The 20,628-nt window shown below is 45.5% G+C and overlaps 1 protein-coding gene across 2 annotated transcripts in view; it reads left to right on the plus strand.

Moving 5' to 3' along the window:
- ctdspla (CTD (carboxy-terminal domain, RNA polymerase II, polypeptide A) small phosphatase-like a) overlaps positions 1-20,628 on the plus strand; it is a 36,483-nt gene that overhangs the window by 4,473 nt on the left and 11,382 nt on the right. The window contains exons 2-3 of one of the 2 annotated variants that reach the window (XM_030769611.1): positions 17,272-17,429; positions 18,697-18,729. In XM_030769611.1, coding sequence (XP_030625471.1) covers positions 17,272-17,429; positions 18,697-18,729 — 191 coding nt within the window. The remainder of the gene's footprint in view (positions 1-17,271; positions 17,430-18,696; positions 18,730-20,628) is intronic. The other variant, XM_030769612.1, reaches the window with a different exon arrangement.

Here is a 20,628-nt window from a genome sequence, read left to right on the forward strand (position 1 = left end):
CCCCAATATCAGAGCCGCGGCCCTCGTCATTTATTTATTTATTTATTTATTTTTGCCAGAAGAAGAAAAAGAACGCCATTTGAGTAGGCCGTTTTGTCTTGCTGCTGGTGTTTGTTAATCCGTCGACCCTAAATCTGTCAGCTTCATTCACGGTTCCCGCTCACAGAGAGTGGGTGAGTGTGTTAAATTACTTTAACACCCCTTTTTTCCTGCCGCCTGTTCCTCACCTCTTCTCTCTATGGCTTGTCATTTTTTGAAACGTTAGAGACGGAACCTGGGCGCTCGGGGAGAGGGAGATCGCCGAACGTTCGTGTTCGGCAGTTGTTTCGACAGGTTTTTCCTTTTCTTTTTTTTTTTTTTCGTTTTAGAATCCTGAAGTGACAGGAGTAGGGTTCTTCAATGATAAACAGTTAAAGTGACATCCCACTTCCTCATGCTGATTCCTGTCTTTAAATAGCGTATTTTGAACGTAGCACGCAGATGATAGAGTTCGGAGGGGAACATTTCCTCCAAGCGTGAAGACCGCCCTAAGGCTACGGTTACAGACCCTGGGTCAAATAAGTGTTTGAGCTACTGGGCTGTGTCCCAGTTCTCTGCAGTGTTTCCTGTCCTCTTGGCCCTGCCCTCCTAACGAACTGGATAAATGGCAGCGTTTGACAGAGACTCTGTAAGGTCTTGTGATGTTTTTTTTTTTTGTTTGCTTTTTTTTGGTGTTTTCTTCCACGCACTCAGGCCTAGTTAGAATTCTGAAAGAGCGTAAAAGGACACGAGGTCGAGGAGTCGTGTAGGATTATTGGAGCGAGGTCTACTCATCCAAATGTTTCAGCTACGTTTTCACCCCAAAACCGTTCAGTTTTCCCTGCTCCTGTTTCAGGGAAACATAATGAAACTTGGGGGGGGGGGGGGGGGGGGGGGGGGGGGGGGGGGGGGTAGCACAGCGGAGAACCCTTGGCCTAGCTCTGCAGCTACGGCTCGACTGACCGGCTTTGCGGTAATAACTTTAAGTCTGACAGGTATCATTGAATTGAGCAGTTTACCTTAATCAGATTAGAGAGTGCCTCAGCATGGATGTTTATCCCCACACAGAGCAAGCTGACAGCCAATTAGACGCTGCCTTTGCACCTCCTCCGGAGTCGGATTTCACGAGAGGGAGTTCCTCTGGAGTTGCCGTCATTCGACGAATGACCGCCTAAGGGCCGCGTCTCCGTTCCACTGCACACGGGAACTTCTGAGATCACTCACTTCAAACGGCATTTTTAGAGAAAGCCTCTGTGATGCTGACGCTTACAGGGGTTTGTCCATAAACATGGTGTAAAGACAGTAAATCTTTTATCGCATGCCTTGTTATTCATTGTTAAGACATCTCTGTGTGTGTGTGTGTGTGTGTGTGTGTGTGTGTGGAGTCTGTTCTGAATACGTGTGAGGATTAAGCTGAAGGTGGGGCAGAGGTAATCTTCAGTCAGGGATTCCTAAAAAAAACGTTGCCGTAGTCATTGCGTAGAGTAGACCGCAGGCGTGAGAGATGTTACGCGGGGCTCAAACAATGTAGAATGAAGTGCTTTTGGTTTTTCGTCGTTTAGGAAAAGCATTTTTGATGTTCACCCTATCCACCCCCCCCCCCCCCCCCCCCCCCCCATTCCATTTTCCGTTTGCTTGTTTTCTGCGTTTTCTTTTTCCCCATTGTTGAGTTTCTCATTTTCTCTACCTGACCGTCCACTTACTCCGTCCAGACCTTGAGCGCATTGCCGCGGCGACCGGTTTTGATTCCGCGGGGCCTTTGTAGGTCCGACACATCGTTTGTCTTCATCGGGAGAACCATCCATCATCAGACACGTCGAATCAGTATGCCGTGGAGCTTTGCAGGAGATTGAGCAGTTGCAAACCGCCAACCCCCCCCCCCCCCCGGCTCCTGCCAGCCGAGGAGCCAGGTGCTTTCTCCCGTCCCTGGCCCGGCGTGACGGAGCACTCTCACGGGGTTTGTATTATTGGCTCGACTTAAACGGGGGGATGTTTCAAGCGATCGACACTAAGCGACCGCCTCCTCGATTAGTTATTGAAATCAGACGTCCCTTTTGGAAATGGGAAATGTCCTTTTATTTGGGTGCCTGGCTGCAAGAATCAACCAGAGCAATACGGCTTTTTTGTTTGTGTGTGTGTTTTTGGGTTTTTTGGGTTTTTTTTTTTTTGTTTTTTTTTACAAATTTACAAACACAAACATTCTGGGTACGTCGAGAACGACTTCAAAATAAAGGCAAGTTCCAAGGTCATCGTCCTCTATCACGTGACTCCGGCATTGATTTGCAGTGCCGTGCACATACGCCATGGTAGCGTTTGGTTTGAACACAATCCCGAAAGCCAATTTTGAACACGTTTTTTTTTTTCCCTCCTGGATGCATCACCAGCACGGTTCTGGAATGCAGAGCCCTATAGGGAAATCTGTAACTAAAACATTAACGCCTGCAGCTTCCTCTGTATACACAGGCTAACTGCCTTAGCCAGTCCTTTTCCCTGTTCCCCTGAAGCCGCTCGCTTGTGTCATCTCTGTACCAGTGCAGGGAGATCTTAATTACAGAGCACCCAGTAGACCTAAAGCCAGCCAGGCAGCGCCAGAGGCATCAGAAAAGCAGCGGGGGAGATGTGTGAAGGTCTCTGCTGGCAGCACACACAGAGAGAGAGAGAGAGGGAGGGAGAGAGAGAGGGAGAGAGAGAGAGAGAGAGAGAGAGAGCGAGAGAGAGGGGGAGAGACAGAGAGAGAGAGAGGGACACACAGAGAGAGAGAGAGTCCATCAGGGAAAAATAGAGTGGGTGTACTCTTCCCTTCATGCCTGTGGCTCCAGCTTTGTCACAGCAGAGTGGAGCTCTGTGCCGGAGAGCTGATGTCGGCTGGCAGTCCCCCGTACTGGTCCCACCATACACACCGGTGTGTGTGTGTGTGTGTCTGTGTGAGAGAGAGAGTGTTTATAGTACCATGTCTCTCGTGACCTGAGGCTCTTCCTGTGTAAACACACGTTGACTTAATTCTGTTATTGTGTGTGAGTGTGTGTGTGTGTGTCTGTGTTTAATTTGAATATTGTTTGTGGGTGGGGGGGGGGGGGGGGAGAGGTCAGAGTAAGAGAGAGAGAGACGGACAGAGAGAGGATGGAGAGAGAGAGACAGAGAGAGAGAGAGGATGTCGAGAGAGTTAGAGGAAGAGAGAGAAAAGAGAATACAGATTTTATGTAATTTCTATTAACTGCACTTTAATGTGGTTTTGTGTGGATGAAAGTGTCTTGAGACAGAATTCTCTAGAATTAGCCTGGAGAGGGCTGTCAGAGACATTTGTAAGATGGAGTCTTAATTACCATCCAAGAGTCTTTAGAAGCATTTGCCCTATAACTTTTTCACCTTTAGATTAAACACAAAACTCAGCTGACTCACTCGTTCAGCATGGTAAAACTGTCACTGAGCATTATTCCTGTTTTGTTCAACATGAGGGTAGAAAAAACGACACAAGGTCTTTAATAACACTGTGCAATGCGTTATTTGATTTTGGTATTCTACACATCATGCAGAACACTGCGTTGTTGTGTTTTAACAGAGACTAGATTCATCGAAGATGGCAGTAGAACCTGCTCAATTCCAGTTTCTCAAAGTGTCGGAAACGCACAAAACTTAATTCTACATCTTGTCAAATTCGTATCACTTCTGTATGAGGGTCTTAATAGACCTTTTTGCTTGCTGTCATGTGTGTGTGCCTACCACAAAAACCAAAAAACAAAACCAAAATGAAAAACAAAACAAAAGAAACAACACACCTGTCTGTCTTATTACTCGTGTCTGTCCTCTCATGTTTAAAATTATGCGCTATCAAACAACTAATACTCTTGGTATGTAACTAACAGGTCTGCTCAGAATATCAGGTTTGTTGTTCTCGTACTGTCGTGACGGCTGCGTGAGCAGTTCATATATTTAGGAGTTGGGGACAACCTCATCTCGCAGGACTCATGCTCTTTGACTTTGAATCAGAACACTGAAGGAAAGGACACTCTAAGGTTCTCAGGGAGGAACGTCTATGCCTTGAACTGAAGACCAAATTGATTGCTGGGCAACCAAATGTTCTGTTTAGTTGACTCTGAAGATTCCATAGTCCCCACTGTGACATCATCACACACTCCTTCCACGTCGTTTTTCTGCCGGCTGATTCCAGACCTGTTTCCGCTGTGACATCACCGTCCTCTCCTCTCACGTCGTTCGTCTGCTGGCTGATCCCAGGCCTGTTTCCACTCCGCAGCTCTTAAACTGTATTTAACGGTGGCTCTCTGCACGGATGAGCACTCTCAGCAGCTAGCGAGGGATTAATTGAGAAGCCGGTGGAGAGAAGATTGTCAAAACAGATCAATAGCTCTACTGGAGAGGGTGTCAGACAGTACGCTGACAGAGACAGGCAGTGGTTAAGGGCAGGGGAGAGCTGCTTGCTCTATGGAGGATCTCGGGGCTGTTTGCATATGGCCTCTGTTAATTGGCAGAGGAGAACAGTATTGATGACATAGCCCCCAACACAGACACACACACATGCACACACACACACACATTTATGCATACATGCACACAAAAATACACATGCACACAGACACATATTTATGCATACATGCACACAAAAATACACATGCACACAGACACACACACATGGACCGCACCTCATTCAGATTATGCTATCTATCTGCGTTTAGCAGTGTCAAGATAACGGCTTCCACAGGACTTGACATTTGTGAATTTGTTTTGAAGTTGGTGTAAGCATTTGACGGTGTTGGTGAGTATATATGTGAGCCTGTCCTGCCAGATTTTTTGAGAATGCTGCACTACATGAGGAGACCCAGGAGAGGACTGTGTTTACAGTTCAGCCTCCACTCCATTTAACAGTTGGTCTGTCTCTGAAGGGCCGGAGTAAGTGGGACAGAAATTGTGTATGTATGTGTGTGTGTATATTTTGAAGCGCCATAATTCCCCCCCTCTCAGATCTGTAAATCGTAGTCTTCTTCAAACTGTGCAGAATATGACCACTTATGGTCTTGTCCTGAAACTGCTCGAATACCAGGTCTATTACACTGGATTTGTTTTTGAAGGCTGCATTACAGCTGGACAGTGCAATGATTGGCAAGGCAGTGATGTCATAATGAGAGTGTGGAATGTTATAGTGGAGCCAATTAAACATTTGAATTCTTAGAACCCCTTCAGAATTCTTCGGAATTTCATCTCTATCGGTTAATATGTGACTAGCCATAAAGTTAATGTCTCAAGACTGCCACCTTGGCCTTGAGCGGTTAAACTGGCTCTAGAGTCGTGGCAAAACATAGTTTATCTCGCCAGTTATGCTAATATGCAAGCATACTGCCTTCTGAAAGCATATGTCGGTACTCGTCCACTTGCTTTTAATCGAACATGATTCAGAGAACGAGTCTGTCAAAGTATTTGCGGAACGCCCGTATGTTTTTGTCAAAGCCGCTAGGCCTCAGATGAAACGCTGATTGAGTGAGGCATTCACCCTCTTTCAGAGGTTTTTTTTTTTTTTTTTTTTTGATTCTATGAATATCCTTTCATTCACTCCTCTGCCATCCCTCATTCTCTTGCCTGCGTTCGCTCGATCTGAAAACCTCCGCTTTTTCCGCGGCGACGTGGGCCGCGGTTTTTCCGCCGCGTTGCGTAACGCCTCTGAATAGTCAGATCTCTCTCATTATTTTCGGGGGGGCGAGCTCTCGGCGGCTAATTCTGCCGCGCCTGTCACATCCTTCATCTGGCCCTGGCGTCTGAGCCGCAGTAACGTGGCCTCGGGGCGTCGGGGCTCCGCGCGGCCCCGGAATACACACGGGAGCATGAGGAGATGGGCTCCAGAGCAACCTCTGCAGCTGGGCTGGATGTCTCTGTCACTGGAGAACAGCCTCACAGAACAGTTACGTACACGGGACCGCATGTGGATGAAGACAAGGTTGTTAGTTCTGTGTCCTGCCATATCCCTGTTGAGTAAGAAACAACCTGAACGACATGACAATGTGAGTTATATAACCGCGCCTCACTGACGCAAGTCACGAGGCAAAAAAAAAAACACCAAAAGGCTATAAATGCCCCACCTAAGTTGTAGAAATGATCCGGACTGTGCTGTTTACCGTCTGCAGGATCTATGAGTCTTACACTCAGCCACACTGAACATCACCCCTGTTACACGTCCACTGCATCTTTCACAGTGATCTGCTCAATAGAAAAGAATGCCGGCTGAAAACATGCCCAGTTTCATGAGCAATCCACACATTTCATCTACCGCAGCCAATCTGTTTCTTATACATATGAAAGAAAAAAAACATCGAAGAGAAGGGGAGGAAATGTTTACCAGAGCGTCACTTCTCTGTGTGTCAGTGAGCCTCAACATGTCCGATTTGTCCGCAAAACGGACGACAACAGAAGAAGAGGAAGATGATTTTTGTTTGCAGGATGACTGACTTCACTCAGTTTGTTCTCAGCGCTGTTTGTTTTTTCTTTTTTTCCTTTCTTTTTTTTTTTTTTTCAAAGCATTCGCTTTGGCACAACACACGGTCTCCTATCCTTACAGCTCAATTTTCATCACGCCCCAGGATGCTATTTACTAATGTGATAAAACAGACGACAAAGCCAGAACATTCAGTTACGTTTGTTGTATCTTGTCTTGCATCATTGTGAAATATTGTCAGAACTGAACAGCATCCTGGGTTTAAAACAGAGAACATAAGCTGAATACCTCTCTGTGTGTGGGTGTGTGTGTGTGTGTGTGTGTGTGTGACAGAGACAGAGAGAAGAGGATGTGTTTGTGTGTGTGTGTGCGAGAGAGAGAGTGTATGTGTGTGCGTGTGTGTGTGCATGTGTGTGTGAGAGAGAAAGCGAGAGAGAGTGTGTGTGTGTGTGTGTGCATGTGTGTGTGAGAGAGAAAGAGAGAGAGAGTGTGTATGTGCATGTGTGTGTGCATGTGTGTGTGTGTGCGTGTGTCTGAAATGTTGATTATTGGAGGGATGTGGAGAGTGTCTTATACATGATGAAATATTGAAATATGTGTAAATGTGAAATGTGAGTGTGTAGCGTCAGAGTGAAGGGACCGGGTTGATTTGGATGGAGGTAGAAAAGAGATGTCTGGAGCAGGGACAGGGACGGGCACAGGCGTGATTCTGGACGTGAGGGGAACATCCCAAATAAGATTGTATGAGGAATCATTCCTGTGTGTCTCCGTGGCCTGACTCAATTCTGCTCTCTCTCTTACATCAGACACTCAAGCCAGCGGCAGCCCACCGCTATCCTGCTCACTGCCAGTTGTGTTCCGTTCACTGAACAAATAAACACGCTCACACAAACACATAGACTCCCACGTGTGCATTCATGCACATGAACACGCAGACGCGAACACACAGATATGCACACGCGCAGACACTCTCTGTGAACGCGCACGCACACGCACACGCTCACGCTCACTCACAGAGACACATAAACACATACGTGCACAGACAGACAGACAGATGCAAACACACAGATACACACACGCAGACACACTCTGTGCACACACACGCACAGAGACACATAAACACACACACAGACGCACGCACACACACACACACACACACACACACACACACACACGTGCACTTACACACACAAATACACACACACACATGCACACGTGCGCACACACACACACTCACACGCACACACACACAAACACACGCACACACACACACACAAACACACACACTATTCTAGTGCTTTATTGTCTGTGCTCCAGCAGGCACACACCCACACAGTATTCTAATGCTTAATTATTCCCTGTCATCAGAGTGACACACACACACACACTCACACACCCCTCACTAAATGAACCTGAGATAATAAAAGTTCCTTTTGTCTCATGAGGGTAAGCAGTCAAACATAACCATAGCCATAAACACCAGTTTAGCAAATCTTGAACTCAGAACTTCGGAAGAGGATTAACATACCAGTGCTCCACGCAGACGCACTGTCCAAACAAAGAGAAAGATTTTGAGAGGAGATGCGATAACCCTCAGGGACAGATGCGGCCGGCTTTACTCGGCGATATCTTAACCTCTCCCTGTGTCTTTACTTACGGCCACGCCAAGGCCTGCCTTTTCTTTCTTTGCCCTTATCTTGGCCAAACGGACTTGTTTGTTTTGTTTTGTTTTATTTGGTTTTGTTTTCCCCCTTTTTTTTTTTTTTTTTTTATCAGTGCTGATCCTGGGACAGTGTTTGACCTGCTGGCTTCTGTTTTTATTTCTGCCTCTGTGTAGAGCACAGCACACAGCTCCTGGCCCGGCCTCTACACTGTTTCCATATTAATTATTAAAGTGTCGCCACAACCTCCTCTCATATTTACACACTCCTCCCCTTCTCTCTCTCTCTGTGTGTATGTGTGTACGTTTGTGTGTGTGTGTGTGTGTGTGTGCTTTCCTTCTTCGGCTCAACTAAAACCTTACCTGTCCTTGCCCTCTTTTCTCCCTTTCCCTCTGTCTTTCTCTGCTAGTGTTTTTCCTCTTCAAATATGACCCCCCCCCCACCCCCCCCCTCCCCTCCCCGAAACAAGGTGCTGCTGCTGCTGCTGCCTAGTTCTCTCTCTCTCTGCTCACAAATCGTATTAACATTATTATGCTGCTTTGACTCCGTATTAGCGACCAGAGCACAGATCTCAAGCTCTCTCTCTCTCTCTCTCTCTGTTCTGATGGGCATTTTTCCATGCTGTGGGTCAGAGGGTTATTATCTCTTCCTGTCAGGAATGTGAGGAATTTCCTGTGTTTCCTCCGCTGTCGGCCCAGTGAGAGGCCGTGCCCATGCATGTGACAGGACCGCCTCAGATTTCTGTACTCACTCACTGTACGACACACACGCAGACACACACACACACAAGCATGCATACATACACACACCTGCCCAAACTCACACACACACACACACACACACACACACAAGCATGCATACATACACACACACCCGCCCAAACTCACACACACACACACACACACACACACAAGCATGCATACGCACACACGCGCACACACATGCGCACACACACACACACACACTGTGGGAATAATACTCTCTCCTGGGAAAAAAAACACACTCTGTAAATGACTTTATTTGTCCTAACCAGGTTATGTGTCCACACGGAGTCGCAAAATACATTTATTCCCTCTTAAATTGTGTTTCATTACCTACGCTAACCCAGTTAACAGGGCTCACCATGTTTACAAAACAACTTCTCCCCCAAAAGAACCTCAGAGGAGCCTCGGAAGCTTCCGGAGACTTTGCGTGCTACATACAGAGTGTCACCTGGGGATGCTGTTCTTTTGGCGGTTCAAATGTTTATTGCAGCAGCAGCTGTCTGTGAAACGCTGTATTTTTGACACGCGGCAGGTCACTCCCCCCTCCCTCCCAAACACACACACACACACACACACACCGCCCTTACAGCTCCACCTTAACCCAGTGTCTGCTCCCAACTCCCCAGCATCACTCCCAACTCCACTCCACTCTGCACAAACACTCGTGCATTCAGGTCCTGCCGCGTCCTAGCCTCTTGTTAAATATAGTATGTTCGGTTGGACCGGAGTAAAATGGAAAAAGTTTCGCATTCTAACATTTACCAAAGAGGTGTAATCCATGGAATCAGACATGAAGTGAGAGGATGGTATTAGTATGCAGGCTTAACCCAGCCACATTCCTGTGGCCTGCCTAAGAATATGACTTTAGGTGTGTGTTTTTGTGTGTGTGTGTGTGTGTGTGTGTGTGTGTGTGTGTGTTGGGCTGCACCGAACTGTCAGCGATGTTGTTTGTGACGGGCAGAGAGCTCTGTTTGTGTTGGGTGGTACCGTCAAGGGGTGGGTGTTAGGAGTGGGTGGGGTTAGGTCTTTGCATAGGCTAAAATGCACTTACTGCATGCCAGCACACGCACATACACACACGCACACACACACACACACACACACACACTCCCCCCAGCCTGTGGAGTCTTAGTGTGCTGCACAGGGCAGGGGAGCATGGCGGGAAAACGCAGACCAGGCTGAAAACGGAGGAGGAGGAGAAGGAGAAGGAGGAGGAGGAGGAGGAGGAGGGCAGGGGTTAGAGAAGTCGGGCATTTTAGGACGAGGAGATCAGAGTTTTAAGGAGGAGACAAGTTTGGAGTTTCAGAGGTCTGTTAGAAAAAACCTGCCTTGTTGGCTTGCTACCTCATATGTACGTGTATTGTATCTATTTACACATGTATTGTGAATCTTTGAACGTTGAGACATTTTGGGGGTGGGGGGGGGGGTTATACTGAATGAAATTCTCAGAAGGGTGTTTAGAATCTCAAGTGTTTTTGTTTATGTTACATACTTGATAACAAACAACCACAACTACCACAATTCATTGCTCCGATGTTGATTGCATGTGTTCGTGCTAGAGGGAGAGACAGAGAAAGAGAGAGAGAGAGTGTGTGTGTGTGTGTGAGAGAGAGAGAGAGAGAGAAAGAGAGAGAGTGCAAACGGCATAAAAAGGAAATAAAAAACACTTAAGCTGTGAGCAGTCGCAACTCGAAGCAAAACATGTCACTGATTACTGATAGTGGAAAACATATGCATTTAAACTCCTTTAACATGCGTGTTGAGCCCAATTAATTGAACAGAAGGAAGCATATGAAAAAGTTTTTTTTACGTAAATAACTCAATCATAATTGTTATTAAATACAATCGGTCAAATCACACTTAATAAAAAGAGTTCACCACGCAGTAAAGCTAAATTTTTATTGCATTGTTGGTTTTTAATGGCTGTTTACTGTGATGGACTCGGCAGCACTGGGGGGGGGGGGGGGGGGGGGGGGGGGGGGGTATAGAAGGCGCAGCAGATCTGCCTATGGTAAATCATCAGGGAGCAGATTTGGCACGGTTAACTAACCTTGAGAGCAAACAAACAAACAAATGTTTGATTTCAGTTTCTTTGCTACTGCACCTTTGCTGCTGCCTGGTTGGTTCGGTTCATTTTTCATCGTACTTTGCAATTTAGGTTATCAATCGCGGAAGACCAATTTTACTTTAGTGGAGAATCGGTTGACAGTACTGTCGTTTGGCTTTGGAGCGCGAGCTGAAATGCTTTGACAGTTACTGTATGGGATCCAAAATGTTCTTTAACCTTGATGTCAGAGAGGGTCAAAAACAACCAGTCTCACACAGTCACACTAAGCCGTCCTTTTTTACCAATTACGCGTCTTGTAAGTTATGTCCAATGTTGGGAAATATTACTTAAAAAGTAACTACGTTACGTTACAACCTTACTCCCACCAAGGACGTTACAAGACGCGACACTTCGGTACCAAGTCGACGATAAGATTCAGAAAACGTAACAGTACTAGTTTTTCTACAGTATCAATAATAACGAGTCAAAATCGGAGCCTCACTCCCATCTGACTGACTGCAAGAAAAGGAAGAACCTGGGAACGTCCACCGACACATGAGAAAAATATGAGAAAACAACACCATGAATATGGTGCATAGCAGGGCTGAAGCGATAGCCTCGCCAAATCTAACAGTCCTGAAAAGACACTTAAATACGGCGTTTCAAATGGCTAAATGCTTAATTGCTAAACTGGTTCAGGCCATACGTCGTTAAAGTATCCTTTACCATTCAGTCAAGTGTCAACAAAACACAACGGTAGTCTTTTAAATAGATATTCATTTCCAATAATGGACTGACACCACGACGTTGTATATTGACCACTGATTTGAGTTTATATATAAAATACTTATAGCAAGACTTTTTGTACAGTTCCCCAAATTTGAAATCCATATTGTGTGTGTGGCAGGATGTTATTTGGGTTTTTTTGGACGGCTACACGCCTGTGTTGGATTTGGAAGTCAGTTTTATTATTTTGATCTGTATGTTTACATAACCTATTGCATTTTCTACCGCGCTACTAGGTTACTGCAACGGGGAAGCTATGAAATAAATCGTTTACTGTATTTTGATATTAATGAGCGCCAGTACTGGGTAGCCTACCTTGCCTTGCATGATAGTTGGTTAACTACTCGAAGGAATATGCCACCACCTTAAAGCTGTTGTTACTTTTAGAAGTTGTATCTTTCATATTTCATTACTGTTGTATCTTTTATATCATATTACTGAATGGAAGCACAACGTTGTTCAGTTGAATAATGAAGGGGATACTTTAAAGCTGGCGTTCGACGTTAATTGTTAAATATTTGAAGGCTACACGTCATCGTTCTGGTTTTTGTTTGTTGATATTCATACAGAGTTTTTAAATAAAGTAGTGTATACACATTGGGATTTCTGTCCCCCCCCCCCGTGGTATCAGATGAGGTGTTCAGAATTTTGTAATTTCACTGACACTACCAAAATTCTGCTACCGTGACATTGTTAACGCCTACTAAAATTAACTAGTTGACTGGGCAACATTTTTTGTCTCAGGCAATGATTCAAATACATGTATACTCTAATTATTCGACAGCAGTAAGAAAAGGTTTTGATTTTGGGAACATAAATGGTAGCCCAAATCTTCAGTGTGTGCCCTCAAGATGAATAACAAGGTCAAGTCCTTATAAAATGTAATATAAAGTGTTTATGAAAGACATTATTCGGCCTTTGTGAAAACTTACACAGTGTTGTTAAAGGCTAATCATGACCCAACATTGTAGTGTATGACAGTCACACCCTGACCCACAAACAGTTCACATGGTATTAGACGTACCAGGCGAATAGAAATCTATTTTCTGTTGTTTTGCTCTGTAAGGGTATCTCTCTTTAGGGACTGTTGCACCATGTTTAGCCTGCAGGCGTTTCTTTAGATTTGATGTCGCGTTTTTTGCTGTGGAGAGCCGCTTGTTTCCCGGGCAGAGTTTGCAGTCTTCAGTTATTCCGTCTTCCTTTTCTGCTATGAAATCAAAATAATGCAAACACTTCCACTGATTGAAAGTAATGCTTTGTGCCACGTTGAATCACGAACTACCAGCGACAATAATTTACGAACAGGAAGAGCGTGCCCGTGGCAAACCTGACGACGTAAGGAGAAAAGGGGGGAGTTTTTCATTTATTTGTGGCAAAAAAAATGTAAATAAAAATGAAACGTATAAAAATAAAAAAGCAATACAAGTTGGTTAGTTAAAAAAAAAAAGTAACTCAGATTCTTTTCAAATTCAAAAGTAACGCATCAAATGACTGATGTTAAGTGACTTTAAAAGTAGCCTGATTATGTAACGCGTGTTACTTAACTAGTGTCCCCCCCCCCCCCCCCCCCCCCGCCTCCCAACACTGGTTATGTCTACACATTCCTGTTTGTTTATTGTTTTTTCCGTTGTGTCTGTTACTGCTGGAGTAATAATAGTACTAAGGTCTGCCGTGCATAATACCCAGGCCCGGGACAAAATTATCCCTACGCCCCGCCCCCTTCATCTGTCAATTCTGTTCGCTCATGCAAAAGTTAGCCGTCAAAATGCAGACGCAGGACACGTCCAATTTTAATGTATTTTCCACATGGGCAAGAGCTTTCCACGCTCTATAGCAGGACCCAAGAGGTGAAATAATACATACACAGGCATCTAATCAACCAGTGCAGTCACTTATCACCGTTCACGTTTCAGTCGTGCTACCCTCAAGCTTCCGGCATAGTTGTCCTCTCCCACTGTGTGTGAAGTAGCGCCACTGAACCTATCAGCAAACGATAACATTAAGTGAACGACAACAACATTAAGATAACGTTAAAATGCAGTTACAGTTAACAGCTGTGCCTGCCTCACCACCCTCTTCCCCATCCATCATCTGTTTACCAGTAACTTTTTTTTTTTTTTCTGAGAGGTTTCGTCATGAGCTCATTCAAATTGAACGTTTCCTCCTCTCTTTTTCTCTTTTCTTTTCTTTTTTTTTGTATACCTTATTTAAAAGACAAGGCCAGGGGGGTATTCCAAGTATGTGGTTTAGTGACTAACCCGGCTAAGTTAACCCAGAGTAAGCAGTAAACCTCCTGATAGAGGAGCCCTATGGCTTTCTCTTGCGAGGAGAATGAAGTCACAGGGCTCTTCATTCACTCCTCAGGACTTCATTCTCCTCGCAAGACAAAGCCATAGGGCTCCTCTATCAGGAGGTCTACTGCTTACTCTGGGTCAACTTAGCCGGGTCAGACACTAAACCATGTACTTGGAATACCCCCCTGATATGACATTTAACCAGGCTACTACAAATGAGAGGGTTTTTTTTTTTTCTTGTTTTTAATTTGTCATAGGCGTGGAAACTCTTTTAACACGAGAACACGGCGGACCGAAGATCTTTGTCGCGGTGGTGCTGTGACTGTAGAGCAGCGCTGGCATTTCGGGATACTCGAATTAAACTGATCCGTTACGACACAGGACATGTGTCACAACACGGTTAAAAACGGTTCTGTGGTGACCGCAGCACCAGCCAAAGCTGGTGGAGAATTGTAACGCCTGACTGTTTGACACTCAGGGCAGGTCTGTCGTCGGCGGTGGCGGTGTTGGGTAATCTAATGCAGGTTTGGTTCATCAGATAGGAGACCCACATGCTTTGGAGCTTAATGCTCCCGGTGTTGTGCACTAATGTGTTTGTCACGGCTCTCATCAGACAGATGAGTTATACAATCACACGAATGCACCTGCCGTTTAACCGGGGCATCAGAGTAGGAAAAGGCCAGAGGTGTGTCAAGGTTCGTGCTAGCACGGTCATCGAAATGTGTCAGTTGCGTTTAGACTGGTGCGTTTTTGCCTGTGTGTTAGGGTTTTCCAAACTTGTCTCCAGACAGTCCCAGTCATTTTGTAGCCCAACCTTCAGACATTTTATGGCACCAGAAAGCACAAACATCTGCTCCAACATCTTCAGTTCCTCTTCCTTTTTTTTTTTTAACTCTCTGAATCAGATACATTAAAGCAGATTTCCTCAGATCAGATCCTGATTGGCTGTTTCAGATTTTAGCCAGAGACTGTGGTCTCTGATTGACTGAAGAGTGAACATACCTCATCAGCCTCATTATGAGCAAAAAAAAACCAAAACAAAACAAAAAAACAGTGAGATGCTGGACTTCCAGAACTGGGTTTCTGAAGAACCAGAATTAGAGCGAGTTAAACTCTGTACGTTGTGGGTGAACGGTTCAGTGTATACTTGACCCTTTGGAGTGGTTTAAGGGAATTTTTCCTTTTTTTTTATCTCTAAACCAATGCAGCCTAGCTTTTGTTCATGATTTCGCTGAAGAGAAATCGGTCATCCACGCTGTTCAGCGCTTCGATGTCCAGGTGACCTCGCTGGATTGAGAATGACAGGTTGATGAGGGTTTCAGTAATAGCGGCTGACTTAACAGCGGGCAATTTGGCCTCGGTAAAGAGGTCGTGAGGCTTCTGTGGTCACTTCAAATGGGGGGAAGCGGTGCCCTCATCTCACAGGAGCGCTGACCTCCGAATAATCCATACGCTCCCCGAACGACGCCCTCGGACTCGTCCAATTTAACGGAATGTCATTCGGACTTGACGGAACGACTGAGGGAGTCTTCTGGCTTGTGTAGGTCTCCGGCGTGGTTTGCCCTGATAATAGAACTCGTAATGAAAGTTATTACGGCTTCGTTTAGAGAGGGGCGCGAAGCTATCTGGTGTGCTCAGTGTGGACTGCACACCAGTCTACCATCTGCCTTAGAGGTACTTACAGAATTGCAGGTCACTTCACTGTGACACCCCGGAACTATTAGCAGGATCCGTAACTGAGAGGTTCATCCCGATGTTTCCTTTACGATGAAGTTTAATTTGGTTTTGTTTTGGTTTTTTTCAGTCCTAAGATACCCATCAAGCAAAATAAATAGGTCCTCTACAACAATTCATTCTCGGAGTCACAATAAGAAATAATGTAACAATGTAACTATATCAGTGTAACAGTATCAAGTGGGAGAGTAATCAGAGAATCAGAGTGTAACAATGTAACGATCGACGCAACAATGTAACAGTTAGTAGAAAAATGCGTGTTCAGTGTGAGGCCATCTCAAAGCCCTCGCTGTCTGTTTATTCCCCACCCTCCATTCTTCTGCTTGCCAATAAGTAGTCTTGTGAAGGGGGTGATACACCAGAACGGTGTCACCATGGAAACATTTGTTTGTTTGTTGTTGTTTATGCACATTCTCTCCCAACCTTCCCAGCCACTGTGGAGAGGTGGTGCAGAGAGATGTTTGTTTCGTACAGTTCACGCTCGTGACATACGGCATGTGGACAGACAGTCTGGCATTTAAAGCGCGGAGAACTTTCCTCTTTTCGCGTTGTTTTAGTTTTCTATTGAAACAGAAAGAAATAACCTCTCGAAATATTTTGGCAAGTTTGAAAGAGATTATGTGTGTGTGTGTGTTTTTTTTTTTTGCTTTTTCTTCAGAAAAGGGGATTTGAACTTGGATACAACAAGCATGTCTCTCTCTCTCTCCCTCTCTCTCTCTCTCTCTCTCCCTCTCTCTGCTGGATTATTTAAACCCAAAAGCTCGCTTATTCCAGCATTCTCAATATTATTGTCTTTATTGGATAAGCAAGCCTACCCTGTCCGTGGCTTATTCATAACCGTTGGCTTTGCCAGATGCCTTGTTTTGCCATGTTTAGAGAATATGTGTTCTTTTTAAGTGAATTACATAACCTGTGTGCTCAGAACTCCTAATTGATTGATGGACTTGTCCGGGAGCCAGCTTCGCTGTTCGCCTGTCAGAGCACAGGCATGCGCACAGAAAGGGGCAAAGGTGAGCGCCGTTGCCACGGAAATGCCCTCTGTATCCAACAATACGTTAGGTTGGATCAGCACGGCCTTTTTTTTTTGTCTCCTTCCTCTTCTTCTACCTCTTCTTTTATTTTATTTTATTTTATTTTTATTTTTTTTGCATAGGTCATACGAGTGCTCAGTTTTGCAGTTCAGTGCCGAGTAGCAAAAAAAAAAAATAGTACATTTCCCAGTAAAGTTTTTTTTTTCTTTTCTTTTCTTTTCTTTTCCTTTTTTTTTTCTTTTTTCTGCTGCGTGCAGTTCGGCTTTAGCTGCCTTGGCGTCACTGGGTTCGATGCAAAATAACATCGTTTTAAGTTCCAGGGCCAGAGAAGGTGAAGAGCCAGATGTTTTCGAGAAAGACGTGCAGAGCGAGCGCTAAGTGACCAGCGTATTCTCTCTCTCTCTCTCTCTCTCTCTCTCTCTCTTCCTCTCTCTCTCCCTCTCTCTCTCTCTCTCTCTCTCTCTCTCTCTCTCTTCCTCCCTCTCCCTCCGTTACAGTCTCGCAGTCCAACAGCAGCGTCAAGAAACACAGAGGCCGAAGTATCTTTAGCCCTTTCTTCTGCTGTTTCCGGAACTACAATGTGGAACCACCCGCCCCCAACAACAAGACCTGTGCCCTCCCTCCACCTGCTGAGGAGAACGGGAGCCTCCCCAAGGTGAGCGTCCGCCGTTTTGGTCCGCCGAAAAAAAAAAAACCAAAAAAAAAAAAAACCCACGAGCTCTAAACTAGTCTGAATGCTTTAAGAGCGAAGAGTTTGAGATCAGTGAGGATGTTGATTATGCGGGTTTGGTTTAAAAGACGGACGTGTTTGTTTTCGTTCGTGGGTTAACGTTTAGTTGTTTGGAGCGTATTCTTTTTTTGTTTTGTTTTTTTTGTTTTGCTTTTCTTTGCTCTGGGTGTTAGGGATGCTGTCTGTGTTTGTGAGCTGCTCTCCAATGCAGCCACTGTGCGCACAGTCCGTCCACATTGCAAATATTTCCAGCTGCTCCGAACCCGCTGAACTCGCGAGGCTGTTTACCATCCAGTTCTGGAAACGATGGGCATGCTTCCCTACGCACATTCTTCAATATCCGCCCCCACACACACACACACACACACACACGCGCGCGCGCGCGCACACCACACACCCGCTCACAAAGACACACACACACACACCCGCGCACGCAGACACACACACACCACACACCCGCTCACAAACACACATACACACACACCCGCGCGCGCAGACACACACACACTCTCTCCCTCTCTCTCTCTCTCTCACTCGCTCGCTCAATCCTGCACAAGTACTGGTGGTTCTTCAGACCTCATAAAGTAGACTTTGTGTATGTCTGGTGTGACGGCTTGCTTGGTGCCTATGCACACACACACACACACAGACTGCTCTGATCGCTCTCGGGTGCGAACTACACACTCTGCCCATGGAAAGGCACTAAGCTGCGATTCTCCGCAAGCGCTCGCTCCCCGCTGCCAGTCCAGGTACACGTTTCTATAAATGGATCTGAGTCATCGGCTAATGTTTGCCTGCGAACGCCTCACGTCGCACGGCGGAATTTCCAGATGTTTTACGAGCACATGCGGTCAGACGTGACCCCTGCTTCGGACCCCGTTTTGGAATCGGACCGGGGCGAATGATTTCACATCGACCTTAATGAACCTGCGAAGGAGAAAGCCAGTCCTTTTTAAACCACGAGTCTTGACGCCTGACTTTCTGTCCCCTTTAGTTACTGCACCACTGTTATGTACTTACACTAGCCTTGTTTGATTGCTCTTTCTGCGTTTTGTATCTTAGTGTAGACTGTCTGTTTTGCCTTGTTTTTATGTACCCTTTCCCTCTCTCTCCCCCTCTCTTTCTCTCTCTCTCTCTCTCTCTCTCTCTCTCTCTCTCTCTCTGTCTCTCTCTTTTGTGTTTTGTTTCACAGTGTGACCAGATCCAGGTCATTCCTGTCCCCAGTGTATGTAGAATCTATTTGGTGCCGTTTCTCTGTGTGTTTGCCGACGCCTGTTATCAGTACTGCAGCATGCCTTTATCTCAGCGCATGCTTTGGCTTGGTTTGGGCTTTTTGTTTTGTTTTGTTTTGTTTGGGGGTTTTTTGTCAGCTTGCTTCTCTCTGTTTCATGTCACTTTATTTCAGACCGGATGGACACTGGCCCAAGAACCGGGTGGCTTGTTGTTTTTAACCCTGTCAAAAAAAAAAAAACAACAAAAAAAAAACACTTGCCTGTTTTTTTGGGGTTTTTTTTTTTGGCATCTTGTATCTCCTGCACCCCTACATGTGAAAGCTCTGTCTGTTCTGTTCCGTTCTGTTCCTTTCCGTTCTGTTCCTTTCTGTTCCGTTCTGTTCTGTTCTGTGTTCTCAAACAGCTGAGCGGTTGAATCAAGTCATGTTTGTACCTAACACGCGCAGGGCATGTTTTGTTCTCATCAACAGATAAGTGAATTTTGTATTGTCCCAAATAATCTGTTTGAGTGTCTTTTGCTGGTGTTTCGCTCCATTTCTCTGACGATGCAGGCTGCGTCCTCTTAGACGCTTTTGGACGAGTTTGGGATCAAACTCTCTCTCTCTCTCTCTTTTTTTTTTTTTTAAACTAAGCTTTCAGTGTTGCCATCTTATTAATCTGCAGCAACTGCCCCATAAAATTGAATTCTCTGTCTTCCTGTGTTTCGCATTTTTTTTTGTGTTTTTTTTTTTCCCCCCCAACGAAGATGAATTTAATTGAATCTCACAACTGTATTGAGCAAACACTATTAAAACTTGGCACAGTAAGCAGATGAATGGATGACTTGATCCTTGATTAGATTAGATATATAAGTCAATATCAGAAAAGATCGCTCCCTTCACGTCTATAAACCTCTGCTGCCAAATAAATTAATTTCTAAAAAAAAAACCCCTCTCTGCTCGGAAAAGGACAGGTACGCTCCATCTCCTTAAGGCGCGTTGGCTTTGCTTTGTCTCGGCTAATCCATCTCTCCCAATGAAACCTCAGCGGCCTACGGTCCATTACAGAGGTAACCCGGTCACACCCAGTGGTGGGGTAACTCCTGCTGTACAGCCGTCAAAAAAAAAAAAAGAAAAAAAGAAAAATGACGTCTAAGTCTACCAGGACTGTAGGAAGGATTCCGCAAAAGTCGGACCGTCCGTGGGAGAAAAGAGCTCCGCGGAACGTCCCCGTTGGACGGTTTTGACGTTCGGGCTCAAGTTATCCGGCATTATCAAGTTATCTTCATTCTGTCAGGAGGAATAATCCTCAGCCAGTAAAAACAAAAACAACAACAACAACAACAAAAACACGTGGGTTTTTTTTTGTTTGTTTGTTTTTTTTGCCCTGTAGTTTATTGTGATGTCATCCTTCTGAATGCACCTTAAAAAAAAGAGTCCTCCGTGGGTTTTCGGAAAGGCCCCCATCCGTCAGTTCAAAGCAGGCCGAGGCAGCGAGGGGCAGGGGGACACGGATCTCTGGTTTTAAGGGAGCTGTTTAAGTCTGTGTTCAGACGGTAAGACAGGCCCTTATCCCTGATGCGGCGGAGGAGCTGACAGAGGGAAAGCCTGTGGAGAACAGGTGTGTTCCTGTTTCTCACACCGAGCCGAGAGAAGGAGAGAGAGAGCGAGAGAGAGAGAGAGAGAGAGAGGTGTGAGAGGAGTTTAGAATATCCCAGCATCCTTTGCTTACTCAGCACCTCGCCACGATTCACACTGGGATGGCTCCCAGCATGTACACAGCGCGTTTTTTTTGTTTTTTTTAAATGCGCAGCTTCCATATGACCTTCTTATGACCTCTAAAGACACCAAACAGACAGGTGACTTCACCTTATGGCCTGACCGACAGCGTAAATTGTTGAAATCGATCTCGGC

Source organism: Chanos chanos, chromosome 3 (genome assembly GCF_902362185.1).
Source record: "Chanos chanos chromosome 3, fChaCha1.1, whole genome shotgun sequence".
Taxonomy (NCBI): domain Eukaryota; kingdom Metazoa; phylum Chordata; class Actinopteri; order Gonorynchiformes; family Chanidae; genus Chanos; species Chanos chanos.